The 20557-nt window shown below is 32.9% G+C and overlaps 1 protein-coding gene across 12 annotated transcripts in view; it reads right to left on the bottom strand.

Annotated features, from left to right (window-relative positions):
- Positions 1 to 20557, bottom strand: part of RICTOR (RPTOR independent companion of MTOR complex 2) — a 112114-nt gene that overhangs the window by 34175 nt on the left and 57382 nt on the right. For all 12 annotated transcript variants that reach the window (XM_023625711.2, XM_023625713.2, XM_023625712.2 and 9 more), the window contains 12 exons: positions 17917 to 18086; positions 15464 to 15531; positions 12621 to 12688; positions 9029 to 9111; positions 6361 to 6448; positions 5731 to 5821; positions 5554 to 5620; positions 5329 to 5409; positions 3540 to 3640; positions 1037 to 1202; positions 695 to 796; positions 522 to 568 (listed from right to left, as the gene is read on the bottom strand). In XM_023625711.2, the coding sequence (XP_023481479.1) occupies positions 522 to 568; positions 695 to 796; positions 1037 to 1202; positions 3540 to 3640; positions 5329 to 5409; positions 5554 to 5620; positions 5731 to 5821; positions 6361 to 6448; positions 9029 to 9111; positions 12621 to 12688; positions 15464 to 15531; positions 17917 to 18086 (1132 nt within the window). The remainder of the gene's footprint in view (positions 1 to 521; positions 569 to 694; positions 797 to 1036; positions 1203 to 3539; positions 3641 to 5328; positions 5410 to 5553; positions 5621 to 5730; positions 5822 to 6360; positions 6449 to 9028; positions 9112 to 12620; positions 12689 to 15463; positions 15532 to 17916; positions 18087 to 20557) is intronic.

Genomic DNA, 20557 nt, shown 5'->3' with positions numbered 1-20557 from the left:
GGGGGTACTAGAGAACAGCATAGTAGCTTGATGTGCTTTACATGCTATGAACATTACTATATTTTATGGAAGGTATGGAGAGCATCAACTTGGTTAAGAGGAGTATAAAGAGGAGGAAGAATGAATCCTCCAAAGTCAGATGCAAATGGAAGTAGAAATGAAATATTAAAAATGGCCATTATTTTGGGGAGGGGAAACAATATGTCCTTATTATGTCATCCTCATATGTGAGAGCTAAGATTACCACATGGTTGATATTACCTCAAATTGAGAAAGCTTTATTTCAAGTACTTCATTTGTTCCAAAACTAAAACTAGAATGTAAATAACTAGAAAAAGAATCAGCTGATGCTTTTTGGTTATAAAATAAGACTATATATAAAAATGTACATTATGTACCTATTGAACACCAACTACTAAAATTTATGTATCATTAAAACACCAACTATTACTTTCAGTAGATATTAGTTATAATTCAAAACTAAGTTTTTAAAATTTAAATGCAAAACACTTCTTACATACCTGTGCAACTGTTCATCTTTATAGTTTCTTAGATTTACATTTGGCCACTAGAAAAACATAATATGTTATATTATATACATATTTATCAATTCCCAAACATACAATTATGCTGAATTACAATGAATAATAAAATGAAGACAATCAACCCATCACCAAGAAGCATCCTGTCATACCTTAAGAATGGTCCCTATAAGATTCCAATTCCATTCAAGATTCTCTTTATGTTGAAGGACTTGGCTATCTCTAAGGTTCGTTAAAAGAGCCTCCTCTGTATCCTAAAATCACCAGAAAATAATAAGAAAAATTAAGGCAAACTGTCCTCACATCAGAAAACTACGTTGAAATTTTAAAAAGAAAAGCAAAGATATTTCATTTAAGGATGAATTATCGAGGTTTTTTAACTTTAAAAAGTTGTAAAACATAGCTCAAAACTGCCTAGTCTTTACAAAACCTGGGAGCCATTTGAACATCCATCACATGAATAAAACTGCAAAAAGGTGATTTCATATCAGTACCTTAAGAACAAATATATCTTTCTGAACTCGGAGATACTGATCCCGTTTCTGGTGTGTGGCAATTGCTTTCTGAATAATGTGATCTAAATGAAGGCTGTAAGGCTTAGGTCCTCGTTTCTTCATTTCGTGGAAGCGTTTTAAACAGTTCAAGGCTGCACTGGCTCGCCTAATGAGAAAAAAATTCAATCAATACTATAGCAAGGCTAGCGTAACTTTAAAGAGATCACTTTGGTGACCTACTCTATTAAAATTTACATAAATTCAAGGTAGAGATTGTTACTAAAAAGTAAATTATCCGGCCCTGTAGTGTAGTGGTTAACTTCACGTCCTTTGCTTCGGTGGCCCAGGTTCATGGATTCAGAACCCAGGCGCAGACATACACCACTCGTCAAACATGCTGAGGCAGCAACTCCCATACAAAATAGAGGAGGACTGGCACAGATGCTAGCTGAGGGCTAATCTTCTTTAAGCGGAAAAAAAAAAAAAATGAGGAAGACTGGCAATAGATGTTAGTTCAGGGTGAATCTTCCCCATCAAAAAGTAAAATAACATAAAAGAGATGCTAAAAAATAAAATTTGGAATAAGGAAAAAAAAATCAAGAACACTGCTGATTTATATGAAGAAATACTAATTATTTAGACTCAACTAAACATGTACTTACTAATCTTTTCTTCTATGGTGATGGGCACTTTTTATATATTGGTTTTAAGAACTCCTTCTACAAGGTCAGAAATCTAATTTTCTATATATTTTTATAATTGTTTCAAAACTTTGCTTTTCATGTCTAAGTCCTTAATCCACCTGAAACTGATTTTTATTTAAGATATGAGGTTGACAGATAATTTCATTTTCCCATGTGAATAATCAATAATTCCACCATCAACTGAACAGTCTTTATTTTCCCACTGATCTGCAACTATAAATGGTATCCTTCTAAAAATTATTTTTACTTCTTTGTGGTGCATAAAAGTGCAGTTTGCAAGAATTTGGTAGCAATCAAGTCTCTACTTCAGAACTTCTGGTAAATACAAATCAGATTTAAAATTTAAAAACCTTGAGATGTGCTCAGATTGGCAAGTATTTACTCTATCCAGTAAAGGAGCTTACCGAGCTAAAAGAAAACAAAAAAACCCAAACAAACAAAAAGCATTCTAAGAAGGCTATTATTACTAGAATTTTGAAGGTAAGTTTAAATTCCTCATGAATCCCGAAATTCATGGCCATAATCTGACCCAGAGAGTTTAGGTCTACCAGGCTTTGGGAAAGTACATTTTTCCATCTTGAAACTACTGAAATAAAAACTGAAAGTTACCATTACTAATGTAAGCTAGAGTCAGAACTGAGATGGGCCCTCATGCCCTCAGTTTATAACACAACTTCAGTCTGTTAAACAATAGTATTTTCATTGACAGAATCAAAATTAATAAACAGAATATTATTTATTTATAGTGCAGCCCATATGTGTACTTAATTATTAAATCTAACTAAACTTTTGAGAAACGTACTATAACTGTTCACAAAAATTCATTTCTGAATAGCTAATGAACCACATTTCACTAACACTACAAAAAGAAATAATGAGGTCCAAATATATAAATTTTTCTGATCATAATAGGGGAAAAAAAAAACACCCCTGGCCTAGACATAATCTTTACCAAGTGAAAAAAGATTCCTACTAGTACTTCCCAATCAAGCTCCTCCATCTTTACCCTTTAAATTGTATTTTATTATTAGTACTGGAACTCCAGCAGAGCTATAACTGTATTACCACACTTTTGTTTATAAATTCTGTTTGCAATTATCTCCTTCAGCATTGAAGAATTTTAGTTATTATAGTATAGGGTACTCACTTCCATAATTTTTAACCACACATATAAAAGAATACACTGTTAGTCTTTGTGCTTCATGAATTTGAAACAATTTAGACATTAAAAAAGAGCCTAAATTGTTGCTCAAAACGTAAAATAGTCGAAAAAACCTCTCAAACAACATTTTTAGTGATCTAGTAGAAAATCTATGTCCTTAATCAGAAACATGCTAGAAAAAGTTGATTTTACTAAGTTCTAATACCTTACAGTCTAAAATACAAATTATTAAATAAAACTATTAATTTTCCTCTTATCTGTAAGGCTTCCCTAAAAGAACATCCTAGCATAACCTATATATACTACTTTTTTAAAAAGAAGAGAAGGTCGGGGCTGGCCCCGTGGCCGAGTGGTTAAGTTCACGCGCTCCGCTGCAGGCGGCCCAGTGTTTCGTTGGTTCGAATCCTGGGCGCGGACATGGCACTGCTCATCAAACCACGCTGAGGCAGCGTCCCACATGCCACAACTAGAAGGACCCACAACGAAGAATATACAACTATGTACCGGGGGGCTTTGGGGAGAAAAAGGAAAAAAATAAAAAAAAAATCTTTAAAAAAAAAAAAAGAAGAGAAGGTCATCTAACTGGGTATCAAATACAAACACCAGGGACAAGCTTTGCTAGGGCTCTGACACTTACAGTCTCTTTTCCTTGGGGATATCAAAGGATGCAGCCATGTTCATTAGGGTTGGCAGGCAGTGCAAATGATGGCTATGTGAATGAGGAAGAATTGTGTTCGCCTAAAAGGAAACATAACATTCTATGAGTTGAGAAGTAGAAATATTTTATGTTACAGATTATCCACAGATATAAAACTAAAGACTCTGAGGTCTTATGAAATTAATCATTTACTTTCCAATACATATTTATAATTTTTATCTTATGTACTTTCAACAAGGATGAAATGTGACCAATGTAAAGGTACAAACTCACATAACATTAATAAAACCACTGAATTTCATAGATCCTTTACTATGACATTAAATTATAAATTTTAAGTGATACTGGATTAAACTCGACTCTTAAATGACCTTAAAGCTTTATATATCAAAACTTAGATACCGTACTACAATGTTACATTAAAAATAACATTTAAGATGCTAGCTGTAATACCATAACTTATGAGTTGACTTCCTAAATTTTAAAAACCATCATCTCAAAATAAGTTTGCCTCATAGTCCAATAATCTTTCAAACAAGAAACTTATTATTAACTCCTGCTTTCCAAACAAAATTCCACTACTCATTCTGCTTTCTATCAAAGAAAATAAGTAAATTACCTAAATGTGGAAGCCAGAAGATGTATAACAAGCAATGAACTAACACCACTATACTCAAAATGACCAGCTTTTATATTTCAAGGGAATCAGAGAATTCTGGTCTATGGGGGAAGGGAACAGATGAAACTTAGAAAGAAATCCCATCAAGGAAAAGCAAAGAAATCTGGATATTGATAACCTTAGGAGGAATGATATCTTAAGAAGTAAAAATAATCAGACCTGAGAACCTGCAATATTACTGAATTCTTCCATAGTCAGCTGAAGAAGAAGAGAGCAAGTGGCTAAATAACTCACTGATAAACAAAACAGTTATCACTAAACTCTGTTCAATTCTCTGTACCTCACTTAAACAGAGGTGGGATAGAACTGGAGGTGGAGACTGAAATAACAATAAAAACAAAAAATACTTTGCCAACAATAGCAAGTCATAACATAACTTGAAAAGATTTGCCATAAGGGTTCTTCTTCCTTGATGAGTTTAAAGTGGTTCTTTTTATTTAGTATATTATTAATAGGTAACCTAGAAATAAGAATTTCTACCTTGCAAACGATCAGAGTTCCCCCATTGCTTAATTTACTGGGAGTAGAAAATGGTCAGATCACTTTCCTAGCTCCCTGTTTCCAGAAGTTACTGATGTCGTAAAATCAAGGCCAAAAAAATAAAGAAAAAGATTCCTACCCTCTGAACCTCAACTTACAAGTTTAGTGAGAAGACTGTGTTCAAACAAGACAGTTATATTTAGAATTTCGCACAAAATTTTCTTTAATTCAGGCACTGATTGCCATACATCAACTGCATTTCTAGCTGACTGAAGTAGTATCTATGAGTTTTGTAATTTCTTGCTGTTTAGGTAGGAAGTCTTTCTGAGAGACACTAAGATTTACAGGACTGAAAGTGTCAGCATCGAAAGTGAGTGTAAAAATTAATATTCAGAATTTTGTATTTTTTATATTTGTTCCATTTATAAAACTAGCCTCTCTATAAATCAAGATACGAGGAATCAAGGGCTCTTTGTAATGCAAAGATAAACATTCAAACAGACGCAAATTTATTTTTTTGAGATAATACAAAGTAACATTGCTAAAATAACCTGTTTATAAATTAAAACATTAATGACATGAAACATAATCAGAAGTTGCTAAACTTACCATATGTAAAAGCTCTCCTAAAAGGATGGTAGCTCTAACCGAGATATGGTCATCGCTGTTTGTTATCACTTCAACCAAACCCTTTGAAAGTAAAAGAAAATATCATAGTTGCAAAATAGTATATATGAATACATTTATGTATCATCTATGTCTGTTGTTCTGAAAGAATTCGTTGGAGAAAACAAAATAAATAAAACAGAATAAAATCAGGTTTATAAGTCTTACCTCTAAAAGTCCATTACGAATAAATGCAGAGAGTATCAGTGCCAAATAATTATCCATGAGGTCTGGCCTGGAAATGAACACAGCACAGAAACAATTTAAATAATGTTCCAAATATTACATAATTTAATGTAAAAACAGTAATAATAAATTTGAACCATTTCTTTATTTAAATTCTACCTGGATCTGGCACGATGAGGAAGAATAGTTTTTGCCTCAGCAGCTACAAAGCCATCTGAAAGCCTCCAACTGTCTTGGAACCTACCTGGATCTAAAACAGTTAAAATTAGGTGGTTAGAAGAAAATTAGATGTCAAAAAAACACTTCAGATAAGTGTAGAACCATTAGCCAGCCAAGCCATGAACAATTTTTCTAAATGTTGGTTAAAAAATAGACTGAAAAAGGCATACAGAAAAAAATGATGTATGTAAATGCACACAGATCTAACTTTCTTCATTTGGGGACTCAGGAGTCATTTGGCTAAAATAAGACAAGAATCAGACCATCTAATTTGATAATTACAGAGGTTTCTTATTGTCTCCTTTCTTCCTTTCTTGGTCCATCTTTCTATTACTCTCACTGCTCATCTGCAAGAGCTAGGGTGATAGAGAAGAAATTAAGATTTCTTATTTTTAGAATTTTATTTGAGGTTTTATTTTTACATTAATTTCATGCCCCAATAATGCCGTAAGAAAAGAAAATGATATTCAATATTTAGTACAGTATTTTTCCTTTAAGAGAGAGTCCATTAGATAAGCCATTTAAAAAGTTATATTATATGAGTAGCTACAAATGCACTTCAATACTTACCTACACTGAGCAGTGCTTCTATGAACTCTTCAGTCACAACAGGTAGAGGAAGACGAAATATATCATACAGCACTTCAAGCAGACCTCGCTGCAAGTGCAAACATATACAGTTCATTTTTCTTATGGACTAAATCATTGCTTAAAGATTTTTTAAATGTCCTATATTGAGAATAAAAAATTGATAAAAACAGAACTACTGTATTTTAGAAAACTACTGTCATCAGGCCTATATTAGAAAAGGGGTAATTACTGAATGCTTACTACATACATGGTTTTTAATCTTTTCAATAAATCTTTTATTGTCCCCATTGTACATATGAGGAAATAGATTTAAAGATTAAAAGTAATTTGCCCAAGGTCATGGAGCTATAAATACAGTCATATGCCATATAACGACTTTTCGGTCAATGACCACATAAACGGTGGTCCCATTAGATTATAATGGAGCTGAAAAATTTCTGATGCTTAGTGACATCATAGCAAGAAAAAGGAAACTGCAGGAGAAGAAAAAGAACTCCCAAGAAAATTCACAGTGAAGGGTTTAGCAGAAACTTTTGCAGACTTCAACAAGCTTCTTAAAAAGTTTGAAAACATGGACCTCAACATCAAAAGGCTTCCATTAATAGAGAGGAATGTTCACAATGCATTACCTGTTTATAAGCAAATCTATGATGAAAAAAACAAACAAATCACCATGGACATATTTCTGAAAAGAGTGATACCTCCTCAAGAAGAGCCTCAAGTAGGTCCTTCAGGAGGTATTCCAGAATAAGGCACTGTATCACAGGAGATAACAGCTCCATGGGTGTTATTGTCCCTGAAGATGTTCCAGTGGGACAAGATGTGGAGGTGGAAGACAGTGATATTAATGATCCTGACCCTGTGTAGGCCTAGGCTAATGTGTGTGTTTGTGTCTTAATTTTCAACAAAAGAGTAAAAAAAAAAAAATTTTAATAGAAAAATGTTGGGGCCAGCCCCATGGCCAAGTGGTTAAGTTTGCATGTTCTGCTTCAGCAGGCCAGGGTTTCACCAGTTCGGATCCTGGGCACAGACATGGCACTGCTCCTCCAGCCATGCTGAGGTGGCATCCCACATGCCACAGCTAGGACTCACAACTAAAACATACAGCTATGTACTGGGAGGGCTTTGGGGAGAAGAAGGAAAAATTAAAAAAATGAAAATCTTTAAAAAGAAATAGAAAAATGCTTATAGAGTAAGGATATAAAGAAATATAACATTGTACAGCTGTACAATGTGTTTGTGTTTTAAGGTGTGTTATTACAAAAGAGTCAACAAGTTAAAAAAATTAAAAAGTTTACAAAGTAAAAAAGTTACAGTAAGCTAAGGTTACTTTATCATTGAAGAAAGAAAAATATATATATTTTTTATAAATTTAGTGTAGCCAAAGTGTACAGTGCTTATAAAGTCTACAATAAGATACAGTAATGTCCAAGGCCTTCATATTCACTCACCACTCACTCACTGACCTACCCAGAGCAATTTTCAGTCCTGAAAGCTCTATTCATGGTAAGTGCTCCTCCATACAGGTATACCATTTATCTTCTATATCATATTTTTACTTCTATACCATACTTTTCTATGTTTAGATACATACAGATACAAAAATACTTACCATTGTGTTACAATTGCTTACATTATTCAGTACAGTAACATAATGTACAGGTTTGTAGCCTAGGAGCAACAAGCAATACACATAGCCTAGGTGTGTAGCAGGCTATACCATCCAGGTTTGTGTAAGTATACTCTATGACGATCACACGACAATGAAATCACCTAATGACACATTTCTTAGAACACATCCCTGTCGCTGAGTGACACACAACTGTAAGAAAACCAGGAGTCAAACCTCAGTCAGCCAGACTCCAAAGACTATGTTCTTTCACCATTGCCCTAACATTTAGTTCCCTGCTCATAGGCCGTAGATCTTTCCAACTATAATCACACCCTTTCATTTCCAAGGTCTAAATGCTTAGTTCACATTTTAAGTGAGGCACTCCTGGCTAATATTTTCTAATACTATTTTTCAACTCTAGGCTTGGTTCATATAAAGAAGAAATAAGAAAGCAGCAAATTTTATTCCTTTGAACAAAATTAAAACAAACAAAAACATTTAAAGGGAAAAGGAAGAATCACTTGAAGAGTTAATTTTTTCCCCCTACAATTTCAATTTATTTTAGCTGTTCAATACAAATTCCTAGGCACTAAGAAGTTAGGACTACATCTAATAAATAAGTGAATAAATATTAACAACCCAATTTTAATCAAAACCACTACTCAGAACATATTATAAAAGCTCAAGTTAGAATGCATAATACTACACGTACTCCTTCGTAAATATGTTGCTATATTGCTTCAGTCTTTTACAACGAGAATGCCCTTCTGTATTGTTTGCATGTTTTAATGCATAAAGTATAATTAATTTCATATTTTTAATAAAGTCATAGTTCCTAACAATAGCAGGATTTCAAAGGATTCATGTTATCCTTAGTATTCAATTAGGTAGTAAATGTTTATGTATTTTTAAAATGCTCTATGCAACAGATTAACAATTTATGAGGAAAAGGCATCATCTGAAATAACTTTTTTTACAATTCATTTTCTCTGTTAAAAGTCAAAGAATAAAACAATTACAATAACTTTTACTTACCCTTATTTCCATATTTGGTATGCAAAGTACTCCAATTAGAGACTGGATCCCAGAGTTTCCAGGTTTACATAAATTAATAATACCTAAAGAGGATAAAAAGAAAAAGAAATCTCTGACTTAGATTTCAAAAGAATTTCTATTTATTTATATATTTATTTTTGTGAGGAAGATTGGCCCTGAGCTAACATCTACTGCCAACTTTCCTTTTTGCTTGAGGAAGATTGTTGCTGAGCTAACGTCTGTGGCAATCTTCCCCTATTTTGTATGTGGGATGCCACCATAGCATGGCTTGATGGACAGTGGTGTGCAGGTCTGTGCCTGGGATCCAAAACTGTGAACCCCAGGCCGCTGAAGCAGAGCACGCAAACTTAACCACTACGCCACTGGGCAAGTCCCTCAAAAAAATTTCTGTATGTAATATATCCATAATACAAAATCTGCGATATTTTTCCAAGCAAAATTATAATATTATATTGTTTGGTTATCATAAGAGATAATATATTTCAAACATTCTCTGAATTTCTCTACTGATTAGAGACTATCAATAATTTTATCATTTAAATTCCTTCTATTTGTTTCATACCCAAAAAGGTTCATGAATCTGACTGCCTACTACTCCCATCTGCTGATGACTGATTCTCAGGGACTAACAATACTGGAGAGGGTAAGACAACAAGTCTGTCTCCCTTATTTAATGCCTCCTCAACTGAAAGCCAAAAACTGCTTGATATTCGTCTTTTAAAAGTTTAATTCTAAAATATGGGGAGTGCACAGAAGAGTATAACAGAGAATTCAAATAAATTGTGTGGATCAAAATTTTAAGTGAGATAATTGAGTCAAACAATTTTAAACATACTAATATCATGTCACAAAATAAAATATGTGAATAGCTAATAAACTCATACAAAGTGTTCAATATCATTAGTAATCAGGGAGATGCAAATTACATTCACAATGAGATACCACTACAGACCCACCAGAATGGCTAAAATTAAAGACTGACAACACCAAATGCTGACAAGGATGCAGAGCAACTGAAACTCACATACACTGATGATGGGAGAATAAAACAGTCTAAGTATTTGGAGAAAAAGTCTGGCTGTTTCTTATAAAACTAAACATACATCCATCCTGTTACCCAGGAATTCCATTTGGGTATTTACTCAAGAGAAATGAAAGCTCATATCTGCAAAAAAAAGACTTGTAGAAGACTGCTCATAGTAGCTTTACTTACAGTAGTCAAAACTGCAAACAGGTCAGAGGTTCACTAACAAGAGGAGGGCTAAAAACACTGTGGTATATTCACCCAAAGGAATACGACTCAGCAATAAGAAGGAACATATTATAGATATATACAACATGAACGAATCTCAAAATCATTATGTTGGGTGAAAAAAAGCCTTACATAGGCTAGGATCTCACTTAGATGAAAAAGCAAAACTGATCTATGATGACAATAAACAGAACACTGGTTGCTTCTTAGGGTAGTAGGGGTCAGGGGTTAAATAGGAAGGAGCATGAGAGAACTTTCTGGAATGATAGTACTGTTCTATATCATAAAAAGGGTTTGGATACACAGGTGTAAGCATTTGTCAAAACTCATTAAATGGTAGACTCAAGATTTGTGCATTTCATTGAAAGGGGTTAATTTTACCTAAAAAAAACCCCCAAAAAACAAAAATAACCAAATCAGAGCCATAAACAAATACTAAATTCTCAGTAATAGCGTGCATGCTGAAGTGTTCAGAAATCAAGAGTACTGAATTCTGCAACTTCCTTTGAAATGCAAGAGAATAACATAAGAGGACTGATGAATTCACAGAGGGATGGGCTGATGGAAAGACATTTAATAAAGCAAATAGAGCAAAGTCTAGTTGATGGAAGTACATGGGTGTTCACTGTATAATTTTTCTGTATGTTTGAAATTTTTGATAATAAAATGTTGAGAAAAACATTTTTAAAAAGTCATACAGGACTCTAAAGTTCCCTGTTACTTCTAGCTAACTAAGCACATATATTTATGAATAATCTATATTTTCTCTTTGAACTGAAGTTCAAAATTCAAATTAAAACACAAAAGGCAGACTTACTTGCTTAAATCATCAAAATGGTATTTCTCAAACTTTGATGTTTGATAGTAATATGAGAGATTAAATAGACTAAGATAGTCTTTACAGATCATATCTGCACTAAAAGGGAAAACAGGCTACTGTAACTCATGAGGAAACCATGTTTTAAAAGTTCATTTGTCAATCAGTTATTTGGGTTTTGAAATATATAGTATCATAGAAATAATATTACAAATATACAAAAGCTTATTTAACTCATAAATAGTACCAAAGAATATAAAAACTATTTAGGAAATTATTTTTGTGAAAAAAACGTGTTCAAAGTTCTAACTTGTAATGCCATATTTCTCTTCTTACTTAAATGGGAGAGTGAAAGATTTCCAACCTTCTAAGTTTCTAATGATGGATCAGTGTATAAGGACCCCAAGACAAACTGAAGCACAGTAGAAAGAAGTTTAAGAGAAGCAAGGAGAGAGACAGAGATGAGAGAGACACTGATAGGGAGAGTAGAGTCTGGAAGTAGGGAGAATGAGCAGATAGTAGCTAAGCTGTACTGGTGCTTAGAGCAGAATAAAATTCATTTTTTCGTAAGATAGGAACTGCTCTAATGGCAAGGAAGCTGAAGGATGAGAAAGGATGATGATTATAACTACAGAACACAAAGTTACAGTGAGTTTTGAGGTAAGTGCAGTGATGGTTAAGCTTTGCAGGAGAACTGTGTTAGTTTCTCTACTGACAGAATGTGGTGAAAGCTGGTTGAGCATGAAAAAGGATGTGTGATGGCTGGGCTCTCATAGAATCCTAGGCTGTCCACGAGGGTAAGGGGAAATAGGCAGTCATGAGACAGAGCAAGGCTGGAGTTTTTTCACCAAAGTGTTGAGAGTCTAGAGGAAGTTCCTGAAAATCTACTGGCTAGCGGCCAACTGTATGGCTGGGATAGTCATTTGTATGGAAACGCTGTTAGGTTACCTATGTACCCAGAAATGTTCAGGTGATTTTTCTTGTTCTGTTTACTGCTATACTCCTTCATAAGCTATCCTTTAAATTGCTTTACAAACTCAAGAAGGAAGAAGGTAATCATTAATATAAAATAACACATTTAGTGGTGGTATTATTTTGAGGAAAATCTTTGCTTTTCATTCCATGGAAAGATACGAACATGCAGAGTCTCTCTTCTCAAGAAATTTGGGACTACTAATGGCCTATCTTGCTTATTTGGTATTTATGACATTCTACATTGTACATTTAGGTAACAAACTTCAGTTACATATACAGCTAACACTCCTAAAATTTTTTTGGTATAGATCACGTTTAATTTTTTTTAATTGCCCGGGGAATCATTAGCACATTGATTTACAAATAGTCAATTTAAATAATTTTGTACAAATCCCTTTGGCTCGGAATAACATATAAAATAAGACTAGGTTAACGTCTAAATTAGATGTCGCAATAATAATTTAACATTTGAAAAAATGGTCAAGTTTTTCTTATTGGATCTTATAAAGCATCACACAGTAACTTACCTGCCCAGGACCGGAATGTTGCTATGATTCCCATTTTACTGGCTAGAAATCTCGCTTCTCTGTCTTCTCTGTTGGGGGAGGGAGGGGCCAAAGAGGGGGCATCAAAGAAATAAAATGTTAAAATAAAAAGTGGGTTTTTCGTGCTACTGTATTCTGATGACAGCTATCATTAGTTAATGTTTAAACATTTACAGGAAATAAGATGACATGTTAAAAAAAACAAAGATCAAATCTACCTCAAAGCAAATTACTCAATTATATACTGACTCCACCCTCAATTTAAAATTCACAATATGGCTTAAAATAAGTTATAAATTCTACTTTTCTGTTCAGTTCTACATTTCCTGCTCTTTCTGAAAACTATTCTTAGACAGCTCATTAACACCTTTAATTGAGCATTAGAGACCAACACCAGCCTGCTTAATTAGCATCTTTGTTGCAAGGCTGCCCCTTAGCAAAAAAAATTACCACATAAACCTCTTTCTTTTACCACATGTCTCCTCTTTACTTTGAAATTCTTGCCCCAAACTTATTTGAGCATTTCTAACAAGCAAGCTCAACAGCCCATATATTCAGAGAAGTTATTAAATAACTAGATATTATTAGAATATCAGCAGCTACTTTCTTCTTTCATAACTGTGTATCTAATAGTCTCACTTGTCCCTTTCTATGCAATAGTTTATGAAAATAAACTAATAAAACTATTTATATTTGTTAAACATTTTCCATGTATGGCTTATGGCCAATTTCAATACTTAACAGCAATCTTGTATTCTTTATTTATGCCACCTCAACCATCTCTACCCTGTTGACTATCCATTTTTTTCTTCCCTAATAAAGTTCTTAACAGTTGTGAGAATACAGAAATCCAGAGAACTGGGAAAGAAAAAACAGAAGGCATAAAGAACAATGACAGAAAATCAAATTAAAGAACAGTGAACAATAAGATGGTCTACAAAGAAGAAATGAAACACTTAAAAACATACACACACAAAACAAACCACATTAAGCTCTGTAGCACCAATCAGAATGAGAATACAACAGAAACTAAAATGGGGATGTGGAATGGTGGAAGAAATGAGAATCGGACATCTGTGTGGTTAAACTTTTGGTGCTCCTTCTCTTAAAAATGTTAGTGACATTTATATTGATTGTCTGGTTATCTACTCTCTAAAATATTTGGTAAATTTTTAATATTTTAAAAAATCACTCATTTCCTTATTCCCTGGCCATAATGTACCCATACTCTCGAAACTGCCCATACTCCAGAAACTTAATGAAAGTAAAGTACAGAACCAAGTAAGAAAGAAAGGATTTTGGTGGAATGTTCATTTTTCCCCTCAACTCTAAAAAATATCCATGCTCATTTCTTGCTTATCCTATTAGGTGGAATTCTAAAAATGCCCCCTATCCCCTCAAGATTCCATGCCATAATCCCTGGGTCCTGTGTGATATCACTGCCATGATTGTGATTATGTTTATGTTACATAGCAGCAGACATTAAGACAGGAAGCTCATCCGGTAGGCTTGACCTAACTGGAAGCTTTCTCTAACTGGTGGCAGAAGAGGAAGTGAGGGAGATTCAAAGCACAAGGATTTGAGGCATTCTTGCTGTTTGAAGATGAAGGGAGCCATGTGCCAAGGAAAGAGGGTAGCCTCTAGAAACTGAGAGTAGGCACCAGCTGACAGTCAGTAAGGAAACAGGGAGCTCAGTTGTACAACAGCAAAGACATGAATTCTGCCAAAAAGCTGAATGAGCTTGGAAATGGATTTTTCATCAGAACCTTCAGGTAAGAGCAGTGCCAGACTTCCGAGCTACTGAACTGTGAGCTAACAAATTGATGTCATTTTAAGCTGCTACATTTGTAGTAATTTGTCATGCAGCTACAGAAAACGTATACACGCTCCATCAATAAAGAGGATGTCCAAATATTCTAAGAAGAAGCCAAGAATGCGGTTAAGAATCCCAATTCATAACTTAGCAGAAATAAGGTTTGAGAAGTCTTAAACAGAGGATATCTATTTTGATTTCTTAGCTCACGTCATGATATCTTAGGGTGTGATAAGGCCAGTGATGGAGGTAATTAAAGATATGAAACCACCACTTTTAATTCAGGAGAAAAATGAAAACTAACAAAAATATCCCCATTTCACAATGTTCCAAAACTTAGTGAGGAATTTTATATACATACTATATATGAAAATAAGTATGTCTGAAATTCAACAATTCTACTAGAAAAACACCTCACAGCATATTTATTGGAATTGCATCACTTGCAAAGTTTTCAGATAGTACATTATTTGATCCCTGAATCAATTTAATTATAAAGTTATCCCAGAATACCTAGTGAACAAGTGCTTTTCTCTCCGAAAAGACTTTGAAAATTATTCAGCCTCATTTCTAGAAAATAATGTTTATCTCCTTTTATTTCCCTGTTAACTTTACTCTCAAAATTCTATATACTATGTCTTTTTGCTTAATTTGTTAAGGCAGCTCTTCCTTCTATTTTCTGTGTTACTTCATTCTTTTAGTCTCTCAATGTAACTATGCTAACAATACTTACAACAGAAAAACAATTAAAGATCTAGGTTTCTACTGCAGCCTACCTTACATTTTTTAAAATAAGAAATTAATTCCAAGTCTTTAAATTTTCCAAAGCTTACTTTTAATTTTTTAAACCACAGTTAATTATATTACAAGAGAACTACAACCTAACTACATGAAAAAAGAAATTTACTTAAACTCACATTTTTCTGGCTCTACATGCAATCAGACAAATCTCAAAGTTTTAATAGCAACACACACACCACCTTATAAATTACTAGGAACAAACAGTACTTACTTGAGCTGTCCTTCAGCTGTATCTGGACTATGTCTGTAGTGAAAATCAGTATAGGGTGCTAAAATTCGCTAATTAAAGAAAAAAGCAGAAAAAGAAGATTAAAAAAAAAGCTCCTTATTATGAAATACATTCTTCCTGTAACAAGCTAAAGTTAATTCCACTTCTCTTTCTCTTTATCTTTAATTCGGTATACTGTTTGAAACACTTATTTCTTCAAACTCATCATCATGGAATATATTTGAGTGATTTTTTTAATGTACAAAGTGAATTTTTGAACTTTTAAATTGAGGTATAACAAGACACAAATCATGAATGTATGGTTTGATCAATTTTCTCAAACTAAGCACACTCCTGAAATCAGTACCAGATGAAGAAAACACCACATCCTCAAAGCCTCCTTATTCCCCCTTTGTACTCAGGCACTAACAAGAGTACTATTCTAACTTCTAACACTATGACTTAGTTTTGTCTATTTTTGAACATTATTTAAACAGTTTATTTTATAAATTACATTCTCCTTTTGTTGCTAGTATAAAGAAATCCAAGTTATCTTTGTGTATTGTCTTTATATTCACAACCTTGCTCACTTTAAATCACTGTAAATTCACTACTACTTAGAGGCCTTTCAACTTTTGCCCGGGCCCCTCCTCTTAGGAGGCCTTTGCGTCCCGTGCAGTGGAGGCTGCAGTATATTCCACTGTGCTTTCCTCAGACTCTGACATTGTAGCTTCTGCATAGATTCTTATTTCAGCAAATGTCGGGAGGGGTAAACCACACTTGGTCTGGGGCCTTTTCACATCTCTAGGCTTGTCTCTCCATACCCGTATGACTGCCAAATACTCTTGTCTTCAACCTAGGCCTAGGTTATATTTGTAGCCTCCAGCCTGTACCCCAAATCTGCAAGTGCCACCAAGGACATCTGGAAATCTTCAGGGCAACTCTCAAAGAATCTTCCTTCTCTAGAATTTCACTCCCTCCGGTCCTTATTGCTTTCACAGCTCTATATTGCTTTAAGTATGTGATTTCCACAATTATTCAGCTTTTCTAGTTTTCCACAGCAGATGCTATGAATTACCCTATTCTCCTCTGAAGCATAAGTTTAAAAAATGTTGTTTTTAAAATTTACTATAAAAAATTACAATTAACTTACAATCCTTACAGACTGTCTATTCTAATGACATTATATTAATCCATACTTTTTTCTGTCTTAGGTCAAAACATATCACATACAGTAGAAATAGAAGCCAAGGTAAATTGAAAAAGGGATTTTTAACAGGAGAAAGATTTAGGCCTTACAACAGAGGCAGTAGCACTGAAAACAGTTTCTTCATATGTAGAAAAGAAAATCAAGAAGTATCAATTTAGAATGAAAATTGATAAAATATAATAAAAATGAGGACAGTATTTTCTTAGCAGACTCTATGATGAGGAGGATGATGATAAGTATAAGATGATGATAATGACTAACATCCAAGACAACTAGTATTTGTGGAATATTTATTATGTGCCAGGTACTAATTTTACATAGATTAGGAATAATATATGTAAAGCACCTGGAAATACTGCCCAACTCATTAGAAGCTTTCCCTGAATGTTAGCTGCTGGTACTACTACTATTACTTTAGTTTGTATTCTTCACAGTAATTTAAGGTAAAAATCATGACCTTCATTTTATTGTACTTAGGAAAACATGGATCCAAGAGAGGCTAATAATTTGCCCAAAGTCATAAAGCTAGTAGGTTATAGAGCAAAACAATCAAAACCAGACCTGTATAGCCCAAAGTCTATGCTCTCAATCACTATGCTATTCCAGGTGGATCATTTTAAGGAAAAAAAGAACTAACATTTGTGATTTAAAAAAAAAAAGATATAAGCAAAGATAGTAGTGTACGTAAATGTCTTTCATGTTCTTTGAGGTTTTTCATTCATATAAAGGCTTTGCTAATGTGCTGTACATTAACAAGAAAGATATATATAAAAAAAGAAAAATATATATTCTAATTCTTTCAAGTATATTTGGTCATTAGTTGCTAACAAATGTTTCCAAGTTCAGAGAATTTTAGCACGGTTGAATAAATAAATAGTATATGATTACCAGGAGCTATTCACACACAACTAATGTACTAAAGTCCTTAAAAAGAAATAGTCTTCTTAAATAAAATAAGTAAGTGTCCACGTAACCTTACTTGTGCTCTAATTTGCCTAGTAAAGTTTTCATAGATAACAAAAAAAAAAAATAACCTTCACTCTACACACTGATGAGAAATTCTTGAGAAAAAATATTTTCAAGTCAGTCCAAATTGAATGAGCTATAAAATATTGCTAGGAATAAGCCAGTCTTAGTTAATTTAGGTTTGATAATTAACGCTACTTCTATTAACTTTAAAATTCAAAGTAAGAGTACATTCTTAAAGTCATATTTTAAAATTAGAAAATAATATTAAATTTTCTACCTCTAATTCTACATCAGCTCGCACATATTGTCGGGTCTTTGGATGATTGAGGAGGTGCAAAATTGTAGTAATGAGGGCCTCATTTATTCGACTTAGTTGGCAATCGATCACATTTTTCAAGATGGTGTTTAGTCCACCTCGAAGGGCCACCACCTCTGGATTCTGAAGTGCTAAAATAAAAAAGAAAAGCTTAATATATTATATAGGGTATAATTAATAAAAAGTAATCAGAAATTTGGGATTTTATTTTAAAACTTAACTTCCTTTCTGACTTGAAAAACTTTCTAGTCAACGACATTTAAAAGAGCACATGAATAAAATATATCTAATAAGAGTCGCTGAATATACTTTCCAAACCCTGACTTTTTTTATGTCTCTGAATTGTTTATTCATATCCTTTGTCCATATTTTACTGAAATGGTTCTTCTTTCAATTGCAAAGAGTTCTTTATATAGTGGAATTATTAGCCCTTTATCTGTTTCAAATCTTTTATCTAATTTGTGACTTAACTTTAGATTTTATTTTAAGCTCAGAAACTCCTTACTTCAAAGACGAGGCATTTTCTTTGTATGTGCACACACATATATATGTATATTTTAAATGAGTTCATGATTAACATTTCAGTTTTTAATCTGTCAGGAAACTGAGTTTGGCTTAATATGATAAATTCAATTTTTTTCAAATGTGTAATCAATCATCCCAACATGTTTCCCAAAGTAATTTTTCTACTTTTGATATACTAAAAGTTTTTATCCATCAGGGTCTGTAACTCTTAATTCTTTTTCATTTTTCTACCTCTTAATAACCTAGATTAATAATTTTTTTTCAATATATGAGAAAAAAATCCTTCCTTTCCCTTCCATTTATTCTTTTTCAAAAGTGTTTTCATGGTTGGATCTCTCCTGTTTATTCTAGCTGAATTCTAGAATTAGGTTTCTTCTTCTATTTTTTCTAAATTGAGGTATAATTATATACAGTAAAACGCACATCTTAATAGTATAGCTCAATAAATTTTGAACACTGTCTATACTCTTATAACCAATACCCCAATCAAGGTATAGCACTTTCACTGCCGTAGAAAGTTCCCTCACATCATTTTTCAATCAGTGCCCCTCTACTACACAGGCAACCAATGTTCTCATTTCTACCCGTACAGATTACTTGTGCCTTCTTGAGAATCAACTGGATAAATTCAAAAGTCAAAACTATCACTGAAACACACACACAAGTCACACAGGTTTCTTATTAAGTTTATTTGCTGTATATAGTTTTCTTTTCTACTTTAGAAATAGTATCATTTTTTTCTATTATATCTACTGATTACTGCTGAAACACAAAATAAATCTAACAAATCTGTATTTTTATTTGTTTCCACTGTACTGAATTAAACTTAAGTTCTGTTTTTCAGATGATTCAGAGTTTTCTAGATATACCATCTAAAAGTAATGGTGTCTTCTTTCCTATATGTAAACTTCATTTATTATTCCGTCTTACTAACCTCGCTAAAAGTTTTAAAACAATGCTAATCAAGAGTTAAAAGGATGTAGTTTTTGTAGAGATCTACCATTAGGAATAATACAGAGTGTTGATTTGAGATAAATATTCTAGAGTAACAAAGTAGCCTTCTAATTATTTTATTATATATATGTGTATAGATATGTGTGTGTATATATATATAAAATGGTAGTTCCATAAAAAAAGATAGGTTTCCACATTTTTAACATTCTCAATCAAATTACATTACATAAGAATTCTCTCTTCTTTGAAACAATTTTTTTTTAAGACAAAAACTACCTGGATGAGTCTTTCTGGAGGCAATTATTTCATCACGTACTCCAACGGTTTTTGATCTATCATCATGTTTTCTACTTTTTGAGTCAAATGGGAATTAAAATTTTCTCTGAAAACTCATTTATTTCAGTAAGATTTTCAAATATATATAAAACATCTCAATTTTAAAAACTATTATGTTCTCTTCCTCATTTTTATATTAATCTTGGTTCTCTGACTTTTGTGTTTTCAAACATGAGTGTATGTTTGCAAAACTGTGTATCATGTTTTTCTTCTTCCAATTAACATAGGTTAGATTAAATAATCTATCTTGTTCTCTAAGACTCTTAATTTCATTGTTGCTTTCCTCCTGCCTACCTTAAAATTAATTTTTTTTCTTCTTTTTCTATTTCTTAGGTTCACTCACTTATTTTCATTACTTTTTGCATAATTATAAAAGAATTTTATGATAAGTAAACTCTGATTATAGCTTTCCAGGCATCCCATACATTGACATGTAGTCAAATTTGTATTATTTTCAAAATACCCTTAATCAAGTTTCTGACTTTGTCTCTAAATCAACAGGTATTGTGGACCGTATTTTTAAATCCGCAGTGGTAGGGTTTGCCTCTTTTGTTTCTTTAGCTTAAAATTTGGTATTAATTTACTTATTATATCAAGAGTAAATATAAGCTACACCATTTCTACCTTTGATGGGAAAAAATATCATCTTCTCTTGTCATTTGAAATTATACTTCTTTGGTTATAAGTGAAGTCGGTGAGGTTGAACTTTTTAAATATGTTGATTAACCGTGTGATTTCCTTGAGAATTATTTATTTTTTTCTATTGAACTTATAAATAAGTTATTTA

This window comes from Equus caballus, chromosome 21, assembly GCF_041296265.1.
Source record: "Equus caballus isolate H_3958 breed thoroughbred chromosome 21, TB-T2T, whole genome shotgun sequence".
Classification (NCBI taxonomy): domain Eukaryota; kingdom Metazoa; phylum Chordata; class Mammalia; order Perissodactyla; family Equidae; genus Equus; species Equus caballus.
This window is presented reverse-complemented; position numbering and strand designations above follow the sequence as displayed.